The 25,777-nt window shown below is 42.4% G+C and overlaps 1 protein-coding gene across 1 annotated transcript; it reads left to right on the forward strand.

Moving 5' to 3' along the window:
- Positions 1–7,370: 7,370 nt before the first annotated feature.
- Positions 7,371–25,400, forward strand: LOC118403480 (LDL receptor repeat-containing protein egg-1-like). The gene is made up of 10 exons (XM_035802202.1): positions 7,371–7,593; positions 10,693–11,004; positions 11,777–11,902; positions 12,869–12,997; positions 13,849–13,992; positions 15,805–15,942; positions 19,070–19,201; positions 20,982–21,158; positions 22,365–22,490; positions 24,936–25,400. The coding sequence occupies exons 1-10, from the start codon at positions 7,371–7,373 to the stop codon at positions 25,229–25,231; spliced, it is 1,803 nt and encodes a 600-aa protein (XP_035658095.1). The 3' UTR covers positions 25,232–25,400.
- Positions 25,401–25,777: the final 377 nt, after the last annotated feature.

Consider the following 25,777-nt stretch of genomic DNA (forward strand, 5'->3'; position numbering starts at 1 on the left):
CCGTTTAAACACAGAACTGCTGTTGTTTCAGAAATCTCACGGACTTATGCTTACAAACACGTAAATTACTAACTTGCAACCAGCGCTTTACTATATACAGTAAATTTCAGCACTTTTCTGAGGGAAAATTGGTTTTCTTTCGGCCTTTTGCCGTGACGTCACCCCGCAGAGCCCCGCACGTGCAAGTTAAATGAATTTAACGAGGCAGCCAATCAGCGAAAAGGAAGACGAAGTCTAATTAATATTCAATAGCGGGGCCTTCCAACCCCGTGTATATAGAAACACGTGCATATCTTGACAACACAGCGGACGAATGTCACCTTACGCCCGGTTTTATATACATGTATATATAAAATAGTTTTTTTGCGAGGATTTGGAGTTAACGACGAGGTCATTTGGACGGTAGCAGAAGGTACGCGTTCCTTGAACGTCAGAGTACATGTCTTTGTCGATGAATTTGCCAACATTCCGCGTAGCAATATCAATCATTTTCGGCAGATTTGACTTTAGCAGGGTAAGTTGAGACAATCGAAGAAATGTTACTTGGCGGAAATCGCGGGAAAATTGGCCAGTTTAGATTTGATAAGTAAGTTTAACAATGGCGAGAATGATTATTTCCTCATCAATATTTATCGTTAGAATGTTTTGAACTGTAAATCTAAACAATTGTGTTACCTGTGCAATGTTTAACGTTATATGAATAAACATACATTTTGCCAGCATGATGTTGCAGCAACATGATAACTTTATGTCTGTATTATGCCACTTTTATTGTTGAAAGCGCGTAAGCAAATGAATAGCATGACAAAAGAAATATTATGATACTATTTATTCGGTAACATTCACTTTTATTCACGATTCTAATTTGCAATGCCTGCAAACTCCGATCGGAATCACCCAGACCTTGTACGATGTAAAATGCATTTAACGTGAAATTGGAATTTATGACGAATCCGACACGTTAGTTCAAGGAGTTTTTATCAGATAAAAGCTCCTTGGTTAGTTCAGATTCTTTTCTCAGTAGTCACGCTTCCAATTTTCATAGTTTAAAAACTATCGACAAAGGATGCGTTAACCCTATTCAGACCGGGCTTTTTTGGTCATCCCTGGACCGGGGGGGGGGGCTTTTGAGGCCCTCCACTTCTAAGTCCTATAACTCTAAAGCGACGTGCCGTAGGGCCACCAAATTTTCAGGACATGATTTCGACATAATATCTGACAAGTATGTGACGTTGGACGTTACGTTGACGTAAGATGACGTAATTATGACGTCATCAATTCGATTACATTGGCCAAACCCATGAAAAATGGGTATTCTCAGAAAACTTCAAGTTATGCTGCAAAAATGTAACAACAAGTGCAGATAACAGAATAATAATGTTTATTACGACTTGTGTTGCCAATAGTAACATCAATGACGTCAATATGACGTCATAAAATGACGTCATGCACATCTAAGATACGAGTTGGGCTCCGCCATATTATATCCACCACCTTGAATTTTTAAAAATACTTTTTTTGCAACAAATAATCACAAAGGGCAATGGAAATAGACTAAATTCATTCATTTAGATGGTTTTTGATGAAAAAATACCAGGTAGTTGCAAATTTTAAGGGATAATTAGCTTGTTTTTCTTGATCTGGCCATTCCGTCCGCCATCTTGGATTTTGGGCTGATGACGTCATCAAATTAGCATAATTTATGCATATATAATTATGAAAGATATGCTGAATAATATAATATTTTATTTATGTAACAAAATCACAGTAATATAGCAAATAAATTTGAAAAATACATTTGAAAAATAGTGATTTTTGGCAAAACTGCCTGTCAACAAACGGTTGCCATGGCAACAAGAAAAAATGGAAAATTTGTCAAACTTCGTAGAATTGTTGCCAACAATATTTTAGGAAAACTCACTAAATTTGGTGGCTCTAGCGTAAGCCGTTCTGGCGTTATAGGACATCGAAGTTAGCGCGGGCCTCAAAAGCCCCCCCCCCCCCCCCGGTCTGAATAGGGTTAAAGACTGTTTTTCTCCTGGTGCAAACTGTAAACACACGTCACCCACCACTCGTCTCCGATGTGACGAAGCCATTCGCGCCATTTTTATTGGATTTTAGACGGACTCGACAGTCGAGTCGTCCACCGCGGCCTTGGCATCCTTTCCTCGCGATCGGTGTCAGCCCTGACTGCACCGCTGCCCCTTGTCGTTGTCCCTCAACTTAGTTGTAGTAGAAGCAATAGTTTCCGCGTCGTCCACTTCTTGACAGGTCGACGCCTTAGCGAGATACTTGTGTATGTTATCCAGTCCCAAACATCGCAGTTTCTCGGTTTATTTTCGCAAAGTTTCGTGCCTCTTCTTGATTGACGTTATGTTACCGCCTTTGTTGGAGACGCTGCTGGCTGTGATTGGTCGCAAGTTAATTCGATTTTTCGCATGAAGTGTCTAATCGGTATATCTAAAGACTGCGGCCAAGGCTGTTGTCATGGTAACGACACGTATAACAACATTTCCCACATGCGAATTGGGTTGGGCACGTTTGTACTGCGTGCGTTTGATTTGAGCTCAAGTCGCTGAATTTACAAGTCTCACCGTCGGTTTTTCAAACAGCACGTGCACTTACTTTTTCACCAGTCGTCTTCCAGAGCGTTCAAAATTATGAAAGAAAAGAGGCTTTTTCCTGTCATTTTTTCGGTAAAATCTTAGGAAAATACCGACATGTGTTGGTGCACAGATGTTGGCAAGATATGCAAGTTTTTCCAAGGCGCTGAATTTTGTCACCGTGACTGAATGGTGGCATTGCAAACCGGAAGTACACTTTTTACGTCGCATTTTGGTAACTTTATCGAGAACTTATTATACCATACAGTAGAAGTCTGAAAATAGTCTACCACGTCCGGTATGAACTTCGGCTTCATGTCTTTGCCGCGCCAGCTTCAAAAGAAAGGTAAACAAATTTGACTGATATTTTCTCCGTCCACCTTTATACCAGCGTTAAAACGGTAAATACTATTGTAACATCAATAGTTTTACAGCGTTGTAGCGTTGTTTAACAGAGATAGAGTGAAAGGCGCGGCAGGAAAATATTACTGAGTGAATACTGAGCGAATTTTCAGCATGTGGAGCGCCGAAGCCTCCAACTTTTTTTTTTGCCTTGCCGGGCGCCGAACTCGGGCGCGAGGCGTCTCAAGCTTGTTGAGGCCCGGGAAATTTTGAAATCTTGACCCTCCGAAACGCCATTTCTGGCATTTTGACGAACAAATTTCACTGATAGTCCGAGCAAAAAAAATTTCCTAGGCCCTCCCCCCCGCTCAACTTTTTTTTCCTAGGCCCTCCCCCTGGCTCAATTTTTTTTCCTAGGCCCATAACCACCCCCCCCCCCCCCGACGACCGCCCCCCCGCTAAATATCGACCAGTCCCTTAGTGCCCAGTCACTCAGTGTAAAATTAGCGTAGCGGATCCGCTGCAAGTATAAACTTCGACCCCTATATGTTGTTTTTGGTAAGTTTTTGTCGACACATCTTGGCTTCCGGGTATCGCTCCGAGGACGCAAACAGTGAAGCACCCCGGGCAGCTTGACCGATAATGTCATCGCTACGGGCTTTCGAAATTCATTAGGATATTGTAAGATTTTAGGTCCTACAATTTTCTTGCAAATCAGATATGTTAGACCAGATGGTACATTTTTACTTCCTGTATACTGTATAGGTGTAGTTCCCGGGGAAAATTTTGTTTGGAAATACGGCGTCGTTGAAAATAGTCTCTTAACTATACGTTTCAATGGGGGTGAGAAACTGGGGTGTGCCCCTAAATGTTCCATTTTCGAGCAGAGGTTATTTGAGACAGTTAAATGTTGTATGGGAAAAGCTATGGCTGAAATATGCTGTATTTGCTCCTAAGCAAATGTCGGCCTTTCTAGTTAAACTTTTGCATTGTTCCAGACTTCTACCAAACCTTCTGTGGCTGGTCCCCTCACCACGTGTACGTGTCGATGACACCGTTCTTGGCTATCTATTTCCTTAGTGATGAAAGCGAATCGGGAGTTGGTTTCAAATTTCGTTACTACCAACAGGACAAGTCTGATGACGGTAGGTGTGAAACTTTTATATTCATTTGTCCCCTTAGGTTCCATTCACGCTTGTTCGTGTGCTCGAGTCCATATGAAAATTGCATAGAGTTGGTTGCGTATTGGCCTTTCGCTTGGCTTAGGTAAAGTTAATTATATATCAATGGTTTATTTTGGAAGAACTTTGTCACATGCATAGCAGCCACATCGGGCGGCTGAATTGTATCGTGGCAATTACATGTAAAAAGGCTATTGATGCTGTGTGCTCAGCAGAGAAAGTAGCATGTACCATTTTTAAAGTCTTTGGTATAACTTGGCCGGAATCGAACTCACGACCTACCGCAGGCAAAGCGAACACTCTACCATTGCACCGGTAAGAAAGTAACGGAAAGTTCGTCTCTTTTACAAGACCGTCAAGGATACCAACGAATAAACCACCTGTCAGGAGATACTGGCACGTTCTCGTCCATGAACTACCCGCTGTACCGCGACCACGTGTATCAACAGTGGAACATCACCGTGGAGACACACAAGGCCGTCAAACTGACGTTTCTGGACTTCGATGTGGGCTATGATCAGGACTGTACCACAGACTATGTAGCAGTGGACGACCCCTATGCTCAGAGACGGCGCTATCTGTGTGGCGCTTGTGTCACCTCGTCAAGAACCTCGACTGAACACAGTCTTTACGTCATCTTTGTGACGGACTTTGTGGTTCGCAGAGCGGGGTTTTCAGCACGGTATGAAGCGGTGGACAAGGGGCCAGGTAACTCACTATATACGGACGGGGGGCGTTATAAACTTCCTAGCACGTTTGACCAATTGCTGACGTCACATAACCGTAAGATCACGTAAAATCGCGAGATTACGGTCCGAAATGATTGGTCATTTTTGATCCCGAAGAAGGTGACAGGGGTCGTTGAATTTGATCCTTATACAACTAAATGTTGGAAGAAAGTTTAGCATTACGTTTATGAAGGTTACACATCCAGGTAAACAATATTCAAATACAATTAAATGTCTACAACTGGATAAAAAACGGAGATTCCCTTCCGGACGTTTCCAGTGACATCCAACACTCTTCTTCAGCGTCAGTAGGATGAACTGGCAGAAAAATTCTATACAGGTACAGCTAACTAGAAAAACTGGTTGAACTTCTAATTAGGATCGTATGCAAAAGCTACTGTAATTCATGTACAGTCTCAAATTAGGAGCACAGTGACAGAGTACATAACACCAATGTCTAATCAACTAGAAGGTGCTATGTTTACTATTGTTTTGTTTGACGTCTTTGAAGACAGTGGTAAATGAACTGTGCCGTGTTCTGCATGATGAGTGGGTTTTGTGATTTTTTGTACGCAGTTTTTGGTGATCTCCTAAATGGTAAAAGATCGGTGACATTTTTTAGATAATCTGTTTCGTTCGGTCTCTTAGTAAACACACTGACACATTTGGCTTAAAGTCGTTAACAGCTCAAAAAAAGAACAAGGAATAGCCATGCCTTCAAGTACCAGAGTTACGAACCTTGGATTGATGTGTTCAAAAATTCGTATTTTCCCAGAACTATCGCAGAGTGGAATTCGTTATCACCAAGCACAGTAGGGTCATTTTCGCTGATAGTCTTAAAGAACACTTGCAGATAGATGTGCAAAGGTTAAGTGTGACTAGCCGCTCACTGTAATATAACTAGCTGCTGCCGCGCCGCGTGCCTGCGAACCTGGTGTGTTACGCCGAAGGGCGGTTCTACCGGCTATATCGATACAGATACAGATACAGATACAGATACTTGTCCTTATTCCGCACGATACAGAACATCCTGCTCCAAATGTTCTGGCTTCTATGTCTGATTGGTTGTGGATCGGGGACGGAATCAAACAGATCAGCGTCAGTGCCTCCACCAACCAGGTGTGGGCTCTGACTGAAGACGGGACCCCGCTGCGACGAACCGGTATCACCAAAACAGTTCCTCAAGGTAAAACCAATATCTGTTGTTTATTAGAAGGTATTTAGGGATATCAACCCGACGGACGGTGGTTTCAAACTGCAATATTACAAAAAAATGTTGCAATTTGAAACCATCACCGACATTAATTCCCAACACAAAAATTGGACTTAATATGTTAATTTTCCACTGGAGGTTCTGGAGTAAGAATGAACAGAGCAATGCTTTGTTAGAATAGACCATGTGAAGGTAAATATTATGTATTTGCTTTCAAATGTTGCCTTTCTAATACTTCTTTCTGTAGGAACCGGGTGGGAAGCAGTCGGCTCGGAACGGTTTCTGCACATCTCAGTTGGAAGTGTGGGAGTCTGGGCGGTCTATAACCACTCTGCAGTGATGTACCGCGTAGGAACGTACGGGTGCGTATGAACGTACGGGTGGGTAGGAACGTACGGGTGGGTAGGAACGTACGGGTGGGTAGGAACGTACGGGTGGGTAGAAACGTACGGGTGGGTAGGAACGTACGGGTGGGTAGGAACGTACGGGTGGGTAGGAACGTACGGGTGGGTAGGGATGTACGGGTGGGTAGGGATGTACGGGTGGGTAGGGATGTACGGGTGGATAGGAACGTACGGGCGGGTAGGGATGTACGGGTGGGTAGGGATGTACGGATGGGTAGGGATGTACGGGTGGTTAGGGATGTACGGGTGGTTAGGGATGTACGGGTGGGTAGGAACGTCGTTAAGCTTGGTATATATGTTATGTTTCGTGTAACGGTCCTGAAACGAACAGGGTTGGTAGGTAGACCCTTTTCCCATTTTTCGTACTTTTCGTTCCCTAAAGCTGCCCGGCCGGCCCCTTTGTGGAAATCTGACGTTAGCTTTAACCGGGACGGGGGGGGGGGTAGGTACCGCGCTTCTGACGAACTTTGACCCAGTGCTGACGTCACATGTGCGGAGAAAAATGACGCGTCTGCAGCACTCGGGTCAGATAGCTGAAGACGACAGGGGAGTATTCTCTTGAGTTGGAGAACAGTTTATCTTTCTCACTATGTAATTTACCAAATTTGACTTTATTCAGATTGTGACAAAAACTACACAACGTGGACGCTAGGCAGCGAGCTGATGTCGTGACCACATACATATACATACATGTATACAATACAAAACTTAACAAATGTTAAGTAGAATAAAATAGTTAAAAACAGTTGCAGCTGGAACGTCTGCATAATAAGCTAAGAGTTTAAAACCAGACAGTGTCACAGCTGGAAGTAAATATTTTAGTAGATTTCACATACTCTTGAAGTGCATCTGAAAACTACCTATTAACGACAAGGATCTACCAACTGAGATGAACTTTCATGCTAACGACGATTTCTGCTACCAGGAAGAGCGACACAGCGGGTGTCAGTTGGCAACCAGTACACGTCGATCTTGTCCGCGATGACCTCTTCAACTTTGAGAAACTACCAGCGGGTTTCTACTGGCCTCACGAGATAGACTGGATACAAGCCGGGAAGAATTTTGTTTGGGTCATTGGAACCTACTACGGGTACATACACGGAGAGGCCATAGTCAGGAAAGGTACGAAACTAACTTTAATAATAATAATTAACTGTTCTTAGTTATAGATAATCATCGATAACCAAATCAGTGTACGTTTGTATAATTCCTCCCATCGTCTTCTGTTTGCTGCTGTTTCCCTTTGAAATCTTAACACATGAGTCTCAAGACTAATGTTCTGGTTGAGATGTAGCTTGCAGTCGTCTATCAAACTGCTTCACGTGGCCTTCCTAGCCTTGGTTTGATTTTCTTACTAAATGCGATGTTGAGGACTTTTTGCGAAACTAACTTTAGCATGGAATAAGAAGATAATTTGTGCACAACCAAGTGTTTTATTCCACCAACTTTTCGGTGAGCGTCCGTCACCTTCTTCGGGGTGATTCTGATTGGTTCACATTGTACTGCAGCATAGGTTTTATTTATTTCTGTAATCTTTATCCAGGGTGGTCCAAGCTCAGTGCTCTTGCACTGCTTTTCAGTGGAGCCCTGCGTGTTACATAAAAAGAAATTAAACATATTCATCACAAACATAGGCAAACATAAATAGACAACAATAGTAATGAAACTGATGCAAACAATAATACTAATCATAACAATAGATGCTGCTAGTGATGATGATATCAATACAAATGATGAATGAAAATAATGGTACGAAACTAAGGAAAACAATAATAATAATAACAAAATAAATACTATCAAGTTGTCAGTTTCATTGAGTGGTCAGAGGTCAGGCTAGCCAAGCCCTGCAGTTGGTTCTAAAGGTAGATTTTGACGTGCAGGTCTTTACAGATGGTGGAAGACTGTTCCATGCAGTAATACCTCTATAAGAGAACTTGCGCTTCCCACATTCCAGACGTTCAAGGGGTAGTTTGAGGCATAGGTTCTGACTGTGTCGGGTGGGGTAGCTGTGAGAGTCAGAAGTCCTTTGAAAACTATTGATGTAATCAGGAAGTTCATTGTTAACTGCCTTGTACATTGATTGTAGCAGGTGCAAGTTTCTCCTGGATGTTAAGGTTTTCCAGCCCAATGCAGATAGCTCATCAACGCCATAGGTGTCGCTGCTTACAGATGCGGTCACAAATGTAACTTATTTACATATAAACATAGACATGGTGGCGTTTACAATGCGGCCTAAACGTATATATACGTGCATTATATATATTACATATTGTCCAGTAACAACGAAAACAACGCAACAATTTCATCTACTTCTTAAGAATGCGTTCCCAAACGTGACCTAGTCTATTTGTTTGTTTGTTTTTGTTTTTTAATTTTAATGGAGACTTACCACGTTTGTGGAAGGATTGACATAACAGGTGACTATCACCTTTGCAAGATGTCATCCCGGAGACCAGTCTGTAGGTTTGATCCACTCATACCGGGAAGGTCCCCTACTATTTTCGATAAATGTGGTGGGTTCTTAAAGTGCGTGGGGTGTGGCTCTCTTCAAACACGGGACCTCCATTTAACGTCCTATCCGAGGGCGGCCCTAGCAGAAGCAAGGTACTCCTTGTCACCTGAGTAAAGTGAGGAAAGTCGTGTTAAGGGTCTTTCCCAAGGACACAAGATCAGTGGCACGGCGGGATTCGAACTCGAGACCTCTCGGTCCTCAGCCAAACACGCTGCCGCTGCGCCACGCGACCTCAATTTATCTTATTTATTCAGGGGTACATGTCGCCTATATTCGTTGCTATATCTGACTGCACAACGGATTTAGGTAACCCCACAGATAAAGGTGAACTAGCGTTATGTAACAGAACACTGGCACCCAGGGTAAGTTATGACAACTTTACCAACATTTTGCAGGCATTAGCTCAGAAACGCCTGAAGGGAAAACTTGGGAAAAGGTGCACGCAGCATATATGGCAGAAATCAGCGTCAGCTCGAGAACCGGGCAGCTTTGGGCGGTGGAATGGAGCGGCAGAGTGCGGCGCTCGCCTTTCTACTGTGAAATCTCAGGTATCTGTATCTGTATCTATATAGCCGGTATAACCGCCCTTCGGCGTAACACACCAGCTTCTGTATCTGTATCTATATAGCCGATATAACCGCCCTTCGGCGTAACACACAAGCTTCTGTATCTGTATCTATATAGCCGGTATAACCGCCCTTCGGCGTAACACACCAGCTTCTGTATCTGTATATATATAGCCGGTATAGCCGCCCTTCGGCGTAACACACCAGCTGCTGTATCTGTATCTATATAGCCGGTATAACCGCCCTTCGGCGTAACACACCAGCTCCTGTATCTGTATCTATATAGCCGGTATAACCGCCCTTCGGCGTAACACACCAGCTTCTGTATCTGTATCTATATAGCCGGTATAACCGCCCTTCGGCGTAACACACCAGCTTCTGTATCTGTATCTATATAGCCGGTATAACCGCCCTTCGGCGTAACACACCAGCTTCTGTATCTGTATCTATATAGCCGGTATAACCGCCCTTCGGCGTAACACACCAGCTTCTGTATCTGTATCTATATAGCCGGTATAACCACCATTCGGCGTAACACACCAGCTTCTGTATCTGTATCTATATAGCCGGTATAACCACCATTCTGTATCTATTTGGCGTAAGACCTAAAATTTCCACGTAAAACGTAATCAAGCCTACAATGTTACGTTAATCGTAGTATGGCCTGCCAATTTTCGTAAGACGTAGCGTAGCCTACAAGCAAAGTTTTGACAAGTTTTGACAAGTTTTATACAAAATGCACAGGCTTGAAGGATGTCCAGTTGGAAACATCCTGAATTGTTCTGAACATCACAACTGGTAGCTCCACTGTAATTACAAAAAAAACAATACTTGGGCACCAATTCATATTTAAAAAAGTCACATATGCCATTAAAATATTTGTAAACTTTTCTTGTTGCCCAAAATACATGAAATGGCGTTGGAACCACCATTCGTCGACTTGATATCCCCAAATTTTCTGTTTTTAAAACAACTGATATAGGTTACTTCTCGGAAAAAAGGTTTGATATGTTAACGCCGAATCAGGTGGTAGATGAGCAGCCTGCTAGGACACAAACTAATGTTTATGAGCAGTCACTCCGATCATATAAAGGTCACCCCCTGATAAATTTAAGTGAGATATCTTAACTTATTTTCTTACAGTGAAGTACGATTGGGAAACAACTACAGGCTGCCTAATGTCTGTATCCGTGGGGCCTGCAGGAGTTTGGGCGGCGGACTTTAACGGCGATGTGTATCACAGAGCAGGGACATTCCTGAATGAGACCTCCCCTGGTGAAGAATGGGTGCATGTACCAGGGATAAATCTGCGGCAGGTGGCTGTGGGAGATGGAATTGTCTGGGGTGTAGACTCCAGCAACCGCGTGTTTGCAAATGTTCTACCAACGCCTGTCGGCAGGGAAGTGTGCCAAGTGGGCCTGAAAGGACATTCGTTCTGCTACGCAATACAGAAGGGTAACTCTTCTCCTTTGTCTGGGTTAAATACTTTCTTCTGTTGTTGTGTCCCCCTTTAATGCTACGGTCCCATTTGAAGAAAAAAAAGAGCCCCACCGGGTAGTTAACGGGCTGTTTACGGGCGTGACCCTTAAGTGGCCCCGTGGAACACCCTGCGGCTAAACTGGCTATTTTGGGGCACGGCACGGCCCCTGATTTTTTCAAAACTTGCAGTTGAAATCAACCCTAGATCCGTCGACAAATAGACACCGTGAACCCGTGAAAGCATTGAGTGGTACCCTCCGGTATGTGGCAGTCTACCGGGACACATTAGCGGCTTTAGAGCCAGGCCGGGGCTACATCCGCTTCGGGCACCGGTGCAAATGGGACCGCAGCATAACATTATGCCATATGTCTTTGTGTCACTGAGGAGCTCCTTTCCCTGAGAGAGTAATTTTAATCGTTACAAAGGAGTAAAATGAATCGTAGCATAGCCAATGGACGAGAAACAGACACAGCTTTAACTTAAATTGAAAGTCCATCTGTGTTGGTAGAAGTCATTCTGGGACAAGTTGAACTGTAATTTCCAACACAAAAATTGGACTTACCGCCCAATTTTTGACAGAACAGCTCCGGTCTTTGTCAAGGAATGACCAATCCACTGCTGCTGTGACGTCACGTTACGTTCGGTGAGCACTGGATCATAATCAGTTTTAACTTGTTATGTTAAATAATAGATTGTATCGGCGATATTGCGTAACTTAAATGTAACTCAGTCATGTTCTGCTGCCAGAAAAACGTCTCTGCGGAAAGGATGAGATCATCTGTCCTCACAGCGGGAAATGTATCCCAGAATGCAGTGTGTGTGACGGCGTTGTGGACTGTGGGAACGATGACGACACCGACGAACGGAACTGCTGTACGATACCCACGTCACGTTTGCTTCTCTCTCTCTACCGAGGAGTACCATTTCGCAATTATACATACTATTAAAGGAAAGTTGACAGACTTTCGAGAAGAACACTAAAAATTTGACTAGACAGTAGCTGAGTATGGGGGGGGGGGGGGCTAAGTCGGGCAGGTCTCCTGCCTGGCACGGAAAGACTAAACTGTGGCAGCCACCGTGCCATTGTGCAAGGAAAGAATGAGTACTTGAATGTATGTGTCCGTATGTGTGGGTTGAAATTTAAGGTGATGAATGAATCCCCTGGGCAAGTTTGAGTATACTAGTACTATCGGTATTGATATTGATGTGGTTATGCATAGACTAGCTTGTAAACGGTGGTGAGGCTGGCATTCCTTCTTCTTTTAGAACATGGTCACTGCCCCTCAGCCAATCAGAGCTCTTCAATTACTGTGTTTATATCCCCGTAGTGCAGAAAAGTATGGTACTATGAAAAATGTGTGGTACTATGAACTCAATTGCATGCAATACAACCACACATTTTTCATAGTACCATACTTTTTCTGCACCACTGGTCAGCTCACAGACACAATTGCCCAGGAGATTAGGCAGGATGCAGTGTGTGGCAGAGACATGAACAGGTCCATTGATCAACAGAGACTGACTCAAACTCAAGTCATCTCCTCTTTATTGAAATTATTCTTGATTCATTTTGAGAGAAAGAAGAAGAAAATCTTCGGGCTATTGGCCATGTTCTAAAACAGTTAGAACATGGGCACTCGGCCATACTATGGGCAAATAGAGTCGCCTGCCCACTCGGGGGTTCCGCCTAGGGTGTTAAAAGAAACCCCCTTGTGGGCGGAAGCGACCCTATTTGCCCATAGTAGCCCTCGTTTCATGTTCTAACTATTACTTAGAGAGAAGGGGCCACTGAAGGTCTTTGAGCATTTAGCAAAAGTACATTTCCTTTTTCGTTCCCAGGGTTTGCCGGCTGCCCGGAGAAACACAGACGGATGTGTACCGGAGATGCAGGCTGCTACAGCCCCAGTCGTGTGTGCGACGGGGACTGGAACTGCAGGGAAGACAAGGAGGACGAGAGGGACTGTTTCGGTATGGTTCAGCTTACATATACATGTATAACGCTAGTTCATCTTTATCCGTGGGGTAATCTATTTCCGTTGTAAAAAGAGGTAATTAGGGATATCTAGTGAACGGCCGTTGGTGTTATATTGTTATATTTGCAGAATGTTACAGCTTGAAATTACTGTCCGTCACCTTGATATCCATAAATACCCTGTTTTTTAAAATAATGGATATAGGCTACCCCACGGATAATGGCGAACTAGCGTTGTGTATTTTTACTCTGGGACGGAGGGTAGCCTTCGACGGAGTATTGTAGTTGGGTGATGTTGTGCCTGTTTCCTGCTGTATCTCCATGTCCTCTTTGCTGCATTCGCATGTAGTTGGACATGTCGTCTGCTCGTAGTTGCGAGATGATGTACGTTGTTTTTTTCACCGTAGCTGATTGTGTAAGTGATGTTTTCAGAAATCATCGCTAGAGTGTGAGTGGTTCAAAACCTATAGTCCTATGGCCACACCAGGCGGAATTACTGTCGTATTGAGGTCACTTGAGTGGCGCTCAATAGCAGCCGCTCCAGACCCTTGCGATTTAGCCCCGCCTATTTTTATTTATTTATTTCTTCCTCAAACGTACACAGGCAGGGAAATACACACATGGTATACCCTGAATTGCGTAGGTTTGTTACAAAGAAACTTATACGTGCAGAATGTCAACAAACAAAAATACATAATATACTAACAAACACTAAGCATAGATCCGAACTCACAGGCTGATGGTATTGTTTACAAGCTCCTCGCAATTCAGCCCCTGGCTGCGAAGGGAGAGTATTTGTCCCCCCCCCCCCCCCCCAATAACTGTGACAACTACATTGGCTTTGTAGACAGCTGCATCGATGATGGATCAGCGGGCATGTTTCTTCGGCGAGACCTTGTACAGTGCCGTGATCTGAAGGGCTGTGTGAAGATCACGAAAGTTTGCGATGGCAGGAGGGACTGTTCGGACGGCTCGGACGAGATCAGATGTGGTGAGAACGTTACTTCACGCTAGTTCATCTTTGTCCGTTGTTTTTATACTCCTGTCACATAGCGCGAAAATCGATCGGACGACGAGTCTGTGGCAATCGCACGAGCCTCACTTATAATGGTATCTTTATTGCACAACAATTGTACAAGGTACAAAGTATGGATAACACGTGACAGGGACGGTTTTCAGGTGAAAAATACGCACAAAGATCGTAGATAATGTGACAGGGGTATTAGGGATATCAAGTGGACAGAGGATGATTCCAAACTGCAATATTTTGAAACTACAATATATTGTAGTTTGATATAGATATAACAATGGTTACATTAGCATGAAAACTCATCCGTGTTGGTACAATACATGTTGGAGTTTCTAACTGCCATTCAACACGAACAAATTGCTTACCTCGAATTTTCGGTCGCACATCCGTCGACCTTCGTCGGGAGCTTGCCAGGCAACTACGATTCTTTACTGGAGTCACGTGTCCCTAGGTCACGTGCTCAGAGTAATTGGATCATCACGGATATAGGTTACCCCAACATTTAAAGATATTGGATCAAATTGTAGTCTAATATAACGACGGGTATAATAATAACAATAATGATAATGATAACGATGATTTATTATTTCATTTATTGCACAACAATTGTACAAGTATGGCATCTACTGGTACACAATTACAATGCCATAACTTAAGGCTAATCTACCTAATACATGAGTGTGTAGTATGGGATGAGATATCTTTACAATCATTGGAGGTTTTTACAATCATTGAAGGGGTTATAGGTTACCCCGTGGATAAAGGTACATTGGGGTTACAATTTCATTCAGCATGGCATGGATAGAGGTGATAACATTTAATGTGTTGTGACTGCAAGAATATTCTTTGTAGAAAACTGAGGGTATAAATAACAACAAGTGGAAATTTCATGTACTAGGATTGTTGCAACTTTTGGCACGACAATTTTTGCACAACGGTTGATTAGAAAAATAATGCCTGATTTGTTGATCTTGATAGCAAATTTCTTGTTTGGTTGAACATGTTTTAATAGTGAGAAGCTCAAATCTGCCTGCAGGCATGTGAAAGCTTGTATAAGGTTCATGTCGGTTCGTTTTTTCTGTTACTCTAAGAGTCTCTTGAAGGTCTACTACGCAGTTATTTGCGCTCAAATTTGAAATATTCTAGAACTAAGAAATCTCAGATTTAATACTACTTTTTTGGCACTTTTCACGTTTGCAACGTAGAGAATTAGCCTACAAACATTTCGTCCTACGCGCGCTGTAACTTGTTGACCCCCCTAGTTAGGCACTGGTGAGAATTCAAACAAGAATCAATCATCAACGGTTATTGGTCGGGAATCTCCGGTGAGTTCCGGGTGCGTGACGTCATGACTCTGTAGGCTCGGGCAGACTCGGGACTACTCGGATTTCGTCGGTGAAGAAACAAAATGGCTGAAACTCAGCGCGGGCGTGCAGATTCCCAGGTTTTCAAACGCGCTCGCACGGGGAAATTATCGACTCCGTAACGTGGTAGGCTTGATTCAACTAACTATATAAAGAAATGGCCAGAAAGGGGATTTTTTGTTTTCAGTTTGAAGCGCAATTGACTGCGCAGTAGACCTTTAAGGGAAGCCAGAGTTGGGCTGTAATGTGTGACTTGTGGTAGACTGTTTCAGACATTGAGGCCACGGTATCCTACGAATCTCTTGAAGGTCTCTTGCAGGACACCCTGTTATGTTATATACAACAGACTTCATCCGATTTCTCAAAGAATTTTATTTTTTCTTTTTTTTTTTTCTTCTCATTTGGAAAGACGAATTCTGCTCTCTCCATGGTTCATTCGGTGACACTGCCTTCTGGAAGTGCCGTGATGCCCCAGGTTGTGTCAAAGGAGAATTTCTGTGTGATGGCATTCCTGACTGTGAGGACGGGTCGGACGAAGATCGCTGTGGTGAGATTTCTTTTTGTATTCTGTATCTGCATATAGCCTCATAGGGTTAAGTCACTTTGAAGACCCCCAGCAATGTAGGTGTTGGCTCCCCTAGCAACACATAGCAACGACCTTTGACCCCAAGTTTGCCAAATTTCCCCCATTGTTCGATAATAGCCCCCTCCCCACCTAGTGTGAAAACATTCCGGGAGGGGTGCCACCTGGCCAGGTGAGAAGTTACCTGGCACCCTGTAGTGTGGGGGTAACGTTTGACAATACTGTCTGGGAAGGCAAGCAGGGTGTGTATTGAATGTTGTGTTTCCAGTGTGTTAGATTCTTAGAAATAGTCTGAATGCCACTGTTGGAATTATGCTGTCATCATGAGTATGAATAATCTTGCAAATGGATACAGTGAAGATTAAATCATTCGTTTCCCACCAACTATACGCTGGGACCAATTTCGACATGATTTTGACTCACTAAAACAAGAACCAAATAAATGACCACCCCCCTCCCCCAAGCCTTACTAGGGCTATTAGCTTTTCCATAGATTGAGTTCAATATGTTGTAGTAACATGATACAGTTTCAGCTAATGTTCCAGGTCGGGTCCACCAGATGAAGAAATTGTTTCAAACCGAAATCTTTGGAACCTTTCAAGAAAGTATCACTTCTGTTGTTATCCACCAGACTTACTAAATGTATTTACAAGATTCTTGGGTGCTACTGTTTCATCTATATTTTTTTTTAAATCTACATTAAGAAAACATGCCAGTCTTTCAACTTCTGAAGTCAAGATTAATACCAAACAACTTGACCATGTTTCCCCCTAGAAACAAGGATGTTGATTATTCTAACCTCATTGCTTTTAAACAAGTGATATTGCATAAAGTATCATAATGTATTATGTCTATAGCCAGGCATACTATGCTCAAAAAATACTGTTAGGTTAAGAACTGTACATTGCTTAAATGAGAAGGACATTCAACATTACTACCATCTGAAGCTATGTAGTTGAATGATTAACAAATCAGACAAATAGATAGTAGTATATGCATCAGTTATCTATTTCAATTTTGCTTTTGAATACAATGTGTATTTACAAAATATAATTGTTACTCAAATTTGTTCCCTATTTCATACTGTTCCTTTCTCCCACATTGTTATATACCTGTAATTTGAATTGTCCTTAGAAAATATGAGCAATCATCAACGACTATGCTAATACATGCAGAGAATTTGTAAGGAGTGAAGAATAATTGTTTGACAGTCACAGTCATTATCTTGCCACTAAATCAGACAGATTTTGATCAAGACCAAATGTGGTTGCTACCCAGGGTCAGTTTCTTCTCAGCCATTAGTGCATTTACTGTTTCTTGGATAGACAGGTGAAATTGTTTCAATCCAACTTTCTTGGAATTCTGCTTCTGCTATATAATTGTGTCTTTGATACTTTAATGCTTGAAAGTTTATTTATCATTGATCAACAGAACCCAAGCTGGCTGTCTGGCTTGGCAGGGAAAGGTGTGAAAGCTGTGAACTCACACATTGTTCTCCTCAGGTAGACTAGTACCCTGCTGTCAGGCACTAAGTCAACAAATTAATTGGCCATATTGTTCCTCTATCCAAACAAAGAGATCACATTTCATGCTTGGAATGGCCAAAAGTTGCAATTTTGTCATCTTATCTTTCCTCAAAGGCGCAACCATATGCAATATTCTTATTTGTCGCAAAAGACATGCAGGGTAAGTAGACAAGTTGTACTTTAATGTTCGGGGGGTCCCGTGGTTGTGCATATTTCCACTTTTCTGTCAGGCTGCCATGAATATTTCACATAAGCCATTTTTGAAAATATTTTGACATATTAAAGAATATCTGTATCATAATCATACTAGTGGGGCTGGGACCACCAGAACATTATAGAGTGCTCTTTGCTGAAAACATACATACCACATTTGTGTCAAAAATATGATCTGGGGTGTTGCGCCGAGGGCTTACAGGTGATAAAATTAAGCTGTGCTTATTATATTCATATTTTAATATCAGTGCGCCTTTTGTGAAATCCATATGGTCTGAACATATGCTATGGGTTTGTGGATCCAGTTCCTGTTAAAAATTTTGAAAAATACCAACCCAGTAACTTTCTACAGCTCATCAAAGTTGGTGGGTCAGTTAATTAGCTAAAGGGGTGAAAAGTGTCTTAACTCACTGAGGCCGGTATATCTGCATATAGCCGGTATATCGTTCCGTGCCAGTACTGCAGTCAGGCCGCGGCCTTCCCATTTAGCTACTGATGCAAAAATGGCATCAAGGGAAGGTGCACGCCAGTTTAAAGATATCTTTCTTCCTTACAAACTGAAGGTGATGTGTGTGCGAGTATATCGGATACTGCAGATAAACGTTACTCCGCAAACAGACGGTTCGGTTCCGGCTAGTTTTTGACGTGTTTAGGCGTTTTTGTCGGGCTTTCTATTTTCGGTCCAGCTTTGAGTTCACATTTCTCATCATCTGCTGCAAAATTCTAACATGGCTAGAAAGCGTAAGAATTGATGTGTTTTGGGTGACAACCCAGATTCTATCAGGTTATCAGGTTAAGGAGACCATTCCTCCCTACAAACTGTAGATGCTGTGTGTGAGTCAAGAGGCCCTACAAACTGTAGATGCTGTGTGTGAGTCAAGAGGCCCTACAAACTGTAGATGCTGTGTGTGAGTCAAGAGGCCCTACAAACTGTAGATGCTGTGTGTGAGTCAAGAGGCCCTACAAACTGTAGATGCTGTGTGTGAGTCAAGAGGCCCTACAAACTGTAGATGCTGTGTGTGAGTCAAGAGGCCCTACAAACTGTAGATGCTGTGTGCAAGTCTATCGGATACAGGTTAAGGTGATCATTCCTCCCTACAAACTGCAGATGCTGTGTGTGAGTCTATTGGATACAGGTTAAGGTGATCATTCCTCCCTACAATCTGCAGATGCTATGTGTGAGTCTATCGGATACAGGTTAACGTGACCATTCCTCCCTACAAACTGCAGATGCTATGTGTGAGTCTATCGGATACAGGTTAAGGTGATCATTCCTCCCTACAAACTGCAGATGCTGTGTGTGAGTCTATCGGATACAGGTTAAGGTGATCATTCCTCCCTACAAACTGCAGATGCTGTGTGCAAGTCTATCGGATACTGGCCCTGCACATCCTCACTCCCTCCTTTCCCGAAGTGCATCAGTGCGCAGGAAAGATGCAATGGCCATGTAGACTGCTTGGACTACTCGGATGAGATGGGCTGTGGTAACTCTTCATGGTTTTACACTCCGTCGTCGTAGTAGCAGTCGCTACCCTGCAGAAGTCCTTGCTAACTTTGACTTCGGAGACGACAGTGCCCTTCTTAAACTTATTACTTTTTGCACAAATCCTGTTAGACAAAGGGGGTGGGGGTGGCATGTCAGTGGCATCATCTTCCCAGTATCTAACTACGTCTGTAGTAAGTATTTAGGGTGTTAACGGTGCACACACCAGTTCTTCCGCGACAGGGGTCCGAGCTAGTGCGCGAGAAAAAAGTGACGAAAGGCTTCCGAGGGTCCATGTTTGAGTTGACATTTCTCATTATTTCCTGCGAAATGACATTCAACGGTTACATGGCTGAAAAGCGTAGGAAATGGTGTGTTTTCGGTGCAAATTGTGTTTTGGTCCGCGTCTTACTTCCGGGATATTCCTACGCCTGAATGTGATTAGGCTCGTGACCTAGATTAACCTCTGAAGCGCTGTGTTAAGCCTAGTTGTAATGCCGCGCGCCGTGGATGATTAAAAAAACCGTAGTACTAGAATTTTTTTTATAATTAGCTGGATTACTCGTTAGGTTTTCCTCTTTCTGACAGTATCAGTCGTGTTTGCCGGAAAAATCATCTTCATGTTTTCTTTCAATGCCAAAATGCCCGATTTTTTGCATTATTTTTTACATGAAAATAATGTTTTTTCCCTCTAATTTTTTAAAATCAGAGAAGTTGAAGGATCGAAACTTAGTTTGTCTTGTAGCTAAAGGAATATGCTTTCACCAGATATACAGTTATTTTGCTTCAGGATAATTCCCTGGTAGAGCTGGTCGCTAGACTTTAGGGTATGCCGCCTCCAATTGAAACCCCAAATAAACTGGTGTGTGCCCCCTTATACCGATTCTGACGCTCCGAAGCCACAGATTTGTCCCGATTGACTGCCGCATAGGGGTAGGGTAGGGGGTTGGGGTCCGGGTTACCTGTTAGTGTTTTCACTGGTAGGTCACGACGTCCACTTGCCGCCAGGTCCCGTGCTGATTTTAGCTGTAGGTAAGAAAAAAAATCCAGGGGCCCTGCATGAAATTAGCATAAATTATAATTTTCAAGTCATGAAAATTACATTGAATTTCATAGAATTTAAGTGTTGTCAGAAAACAGGTGTAGTTTACCAAGAAAACCTTGTTTAAATTGAAATTGTCAAATTTTGGCAAAAATATGCCGGTTAGAATATGGTTTCAATGGCAACCCCCAAAAATATTAAACTTACTTTATTGATCAAAAACTTTTGCAAACAATATTTTGTGATGAATTACCAAGTTTCGTAGCTTTAGCTCTAGCCGTTCATGAGTTATGTGAAATAAATGTTGCTGAGGGCCTCAAAATCCCCCTATCTGTTCGGAATAGGTTTAGTGCAAAACGTGGTCCTTCTGAACTTTTGCATAAATTATGATAATGAGTTGGAATTAGCAACACCGTAACATCTCAAAATCTTTCTCTTACATTGACGAAGCAATGTATATACAATGATCAACGAATAGAAATGGTACTGAGATTTTATGAACAAAACATTTTGGGGTCCGTTTGGACCCCACTCGGTCATTTTAGTCGCAAAAAAAGGTCGGGTGCTTGAGGGTTAAACTATCCACAGCGGCCCTTTTCCCAAATGGGACCGTAGCATAAGAAAATGTTTCCTCAAGCTAATAATTCCGTTATCTTCTTTTTAAAAAGTGATGTAGCACCAGAAAGAACTGGATTGATTTGAATTTTCTGTTTGCTTGTTTTTCAATCCGTTTGAACAGGTTACTGTGGGTATAACTGGATGCCTCTCTTTGATATCGATCCGTTCTACGCCTGGGGAAATATTGACAAATTACGGGTGAACCATGACGGATGCATTCTCATAGAAGAAGTCTGCGACGGAGAAATCGACTACTATTATCATGCTGGCATTCACGATGAAACTGACTGTACACAAGGTACCTTTCTAACCAGTGTTCGCACTTGTGCGTAAAGCTAATTAACCTTTATTCTTGGGGTAACCTATATCTGTTGTTTTTAAAAGAGGGTATTTAGGATCAAGCCAACAGACAGTGGTTTCAACTTGCATTTCATAAGTATTGCAGCTTGAAATCAGTGTCCGTCGGCTTGATATTCCTGAATACCCTGTTTTTGAAAACAACGGATATAGGTTACCCCTCGGATAAAGGTGAATTAGCGTTATAATAGTCTGTGTAACGCAAACTTTGGCACTTGACAAAAATAATTGGTAAGTGCTGAAATGAAGGAAAAGACATGGTGAATATTATAACATTAGGCGTATATGACCACGATATACCAAATAATAGTTGACTCAAGCAACTGGACATGATTTTGGAAACGGCCAGACGTTAAAATATATGACAGGCAATATCAGAGAAAATGTACAAGCCTACCCTCAACAGGAAAGGAGACCTGTGTGTCGAACTGTCCGGTACTTGTGATCTAGCCCTCCCATCCCCCGAGATGTCCAACATTAGCTCTCTTGTTATCATTTATCATTGTTATTGTTATTGAGTTGGCTGACTCTCTCTTCACCGCCAGAGGCTGAATTGCGACGAGCTTACAATAGGCGGTGTGGCTGCCATTCAGCGCCACTCAAATGACGTCAATGCGACTGTCACAAGTGTCTGGAGCGAGCTGACATTCGGCGCCACTCAGGTGACCTCAATACGACAGTAATTGACCCAGGTGCGGCCATGGTTTTGAACCACGCACACCTGGAAGGGCCCCTACTCTTTTCGATAAGTGTGATGGGATCTTAAACGTGCTCATCTTTAACGTAAACCTTTTCACCTGAGTGAAGTGGGGAAAGTCGTGTAAAGTGCCTTTCCCAAGGGCACAAGATCGGTGACAAATCAACGGACTCGAACAAAGAACCTTTTTCGAACACACTACCGATTTCGCCACACGATCCCATTAGCTCCTTTGCTCAAACAACAGGAGTTAACTAGCGGCGCCCTTGTCTTTCCTTTTTCTTATTTCCTGTTTTTCGGCAGATATTTTGACTTCCACAATCTTACTCAGTGTCACCGACGAAAGCCGGCGGATGCTGTCTGGAACATTTGACCATTTCCCAAACCATATCCAGTTGCTTGAGTAACCATCAATAACCTTCATCGACATATATGACCATGATCTTCCAGGACTGCGTTTTCCGTGTCGTCGCCCTTACGGGTGGAAATGCCCCGGAGAAAACACCTGTCTGCCCGAGGAATATGTTTGTAATGCCGTACTTGAATGCGCAAACGGGGAGGACGAAAAAAACTGCGGTTCGTATCCTCTTCTTTTTTGTGTTTAGGTGGCCACCATCATCTTGTTGATGTTTCTGCCACACTTATCAGTAGTACTGGTACAAAAGGTTGTCTGTTGAAAGTTCCAGATAATGGGGGGGGGGGTCTTGAAATGGGGAGTCTACTGTAAGTGTTAGTGTAGGAATACCACCTAGTGTAGGAATGTCACCAACGTCTACAGGTAGCAAGTTCCACTCGGATGCAGTTCGTGGAAAAAGGACACTTGTCTGTACTGTGTTCTATTGAGGGAGATATTGAAGAAAGACGTACCTTCTTCTAGGTTGGCGGCAACTGAACATGGTTCAATGCTTGAATTCTTGAAATCTTCGCGCGGTGGTTTTATGTATACGGTTTTCGCGGTGATCCTTTCAATTCGCCGCCACCGGTGTTTCTGTTGCTGTACAGCATGTGACTAAAGCGCTATCGTGAACTTGAAACCAACACTTTATTTTCTGCTAATCGCGAAATGAAGCAAATTAAGCCCTCATTTGCATAAAATGCATATCATTATAAACATCTTTGCCCAAGCTACCTGCATACCTAAAATGCAGGCAACCCATCGTTCCTTTCTGCAGTTATCCTCTTTGGAGTGTCTTGACAAAAACGCACCTGCAGTTCCACAATTAGATGTTAGGGGACTGAAACTTGCCCCACTTTGTCATGACGCTAAACGCTATCTACCACTCAAATGTCACGACCATATCATGTCCGGGACAAGAGATGCATTGAAAAAACTGCTATGATAAGATATTCTCATTGATTATGCAAATGTACTACTATTTTGCCTAATTAGTATCTTATCTTGTACAACATTGTCTAAGGTACCTACATACCAAAAATCATGACAATCCGTTGTTCCCTTCTTGAGTTATCCCCGTCAGAAGTTTTTGACAAAAATGCCCCTGCTATCCCAAAACTAGACGCTAGGGAGCCCAAACTTATGTCATTTTTTCCTGAGCACAAGAGCTATCTAATACTCAAAAATCGTGACCATGGCATGTTCAGAACACCGAGATAGCAAAACCGGAAGTTGCGCTGCAGTACCAAGGGGGGCCGCTAGGGGGCCCAGAATCTAATCATTTCCAGCTTTCACCATACCCCGCCAACATGCCAAGTATGAAACCAATCCACCCAGCCGTTCTTAAGTTATCTTGTTTACACACAGACACACACACAGACACACACACAGACAAACGCAGGGTAAAATATAACCTCCATGACATTTCATGGAGGTAATTAGCCTACAAATTACACTTTTGTTCGAAATATACACCATTCTCGTCAGTCTTCAGACTCGAGGATTTTGTTGCAGGAAGATCCAATTAGGACTGTAAGTGACGTCACATGGCAACTAGTTCAAAAACTAACACAGCCGTTCGCGAAAAACATACTTTTGACAAGCAAACAATGCTTACTATACTGTTAATCCTTGTCAATTTCTGTAATTTCTGTACCATACTACAATATTTCCTTTAGCGTCTTTTCAAGAGCATATGTTCCGAACTAGTTGCCATGTTTAATGTGACGTCACTTACAGTCCTAATTGGTTTACCTTGCAACAAAATCTTCGAGTGTGAAAAATGAATTTTGATGGCGCAATGTCGAATAACATGGCAAGCGTGTATATGTGGTGCAAATGGGAACGTGTATGTTAACTTAATTGAATGATACTATCATGGTTGTGGAATATAGACAGAAAACGTTGTACTTTGGTTTCATACGCCCTTTAAGTTGCTGCCGGTAAGACTCACGAGACAGACAAGAGCAAAATTGATGAAATGAAATATTATATTTCAAACAAGTACAAAAGGAGCCTGTTTATTATTAGCAACATTACCGATGATATACGGCCCATACAATTGATACCAATCATACTAAAATTACAACGTAAGAAACAAAGAAAAAGGGTGTGTCTCATTACAGTCAAAGCCTCTAATGTTACACACATTATTGTGATCCACATAGCATTACCATAAACTCAAATCTATACAGACATTTATACATGTGAGTACTTGTAATAGCAATAAAACTATCACCGGGAACGGGAGTTTAAGAGAACTTTGTTGACAGATGATTTGAAAATGTCCATTATATACAAGAAAGAGAGAGCTGAACTCTATAGACTGAAAGAACCCATGTCCCCCCGCTAACTAAGTAATATAGACAGATTTATATTCCTTATCAATTTAGACAAACATTTACTTATAAAGCATATAATAATTATGTTCCTACGTTTTCAGTATCACAAAGAAGCGAGAAGAAGTCGAATTCACGTAGAAAAATACTATTCTTGTGTATTGTAGATTCATTGTATATATTTCATGTATCTTTTGTTGCGACATGTACTTAACCCAGTGGGTATGCATATATGTACAATAAAGGTCTTCATTCATTCATTCATTATTGTCGGAAACCTTAAAACAGATGCGTACTGCGAGTCAATTGGAGGCTGGAGGTGCCAGTGCGACCAGCTGACAAAATGCTACCTACCCGAGGATCTGTGCAATGGCTACCACACGTGCCAGATGTACACCACAAGAAATCACGACGCCATGGAGGAATTAACATGTGTTGATGACGAAGCTAACTGCGGTACACTTTTCAAACACTACAACTCTGCTTTTTATATTACAACAAAAAGGGGTAAAGTAGACAGTGGTGCTGCACCCAAGCAAACTGGTTTATATCAACATCAGCACTGGACAAAACATGATAAATGACATATAACAGAAAACATGTAAACGGGAACGTCTGATGTAACATGAGGTGGACAATTGAATTATAACAAGAGAAAAAACAGCTGACATTGGTCATCATGGTAAAAATACTGGTAAAAGATACCTGTTGAAATGCAAGTCATTTATGACTCAGCTTTATAAGTCAGTCTGTTAGGAACACGTCATTATCAGTACTATGTATGTACATATAGTGTGATGTTTACGGTATTAACTTAGTATTGATAGTAAACGGAGAAAAGAAAATTAATAAATCGTTCGACTAAAAGTCATTAATCTTTCTACCTCTTTGTTTTTCATTAATATGAATGTCGATGTGATCTACCTAATTGTTATATATTAAGGTAGCCTAATGGGAGTTACATGCGCATGCTTTTCCATAGGGTCAGATGTAATGCAAGTGGTGTCTTTTTACCTTCCCATCATGCAATGCGTGCATATCATTAATACATTAGCCAGGGAATTGTGCCATGTAATATCATCGTGCCCAAACTTCACTAAATAGCAGTGTTTTTCTGAAACTACTATTGA

This window comes from Branchiostoma floridae, chromosome 16 (assembly GCF_000003815.2).
Source record: "Branchiostoma floridae strain S238N-H82 chromosome 16, Bfl_VNyyK, whole genome shotgun sequence".
NCBI lineage: Eukaryota > Metazoa > Chordata > Leptocardii > Amphioxiformes > Branchiostomatidae > Branchiostoma > Branchiostoma floridae.

Bases quoted from the DNA above. Each gene is read 5' to 3' on its own strand.
- LOC118403480 (XM_035802202.1), top strand. From the start codon at position 7,371: ATGCTAACGACGATTTCTGCTACCAGGAAGAGCGACACAGCGGGTGTC. The intron at 11,005-11,776 runs GTAACTCTTCTC...TTCTGCTGCCAG, and splicing joins CTGCTACGCAATACAGAAGG to AAAAACGTCTCTGCGGAAAG. The intron at 19,202-20,981 runs GTAACTCTTCAT...CCGTTTGAACAG, and splicing joins CTCGGATGAGATGGGCTGTG to GTTACTGTGGGTATAACTGG.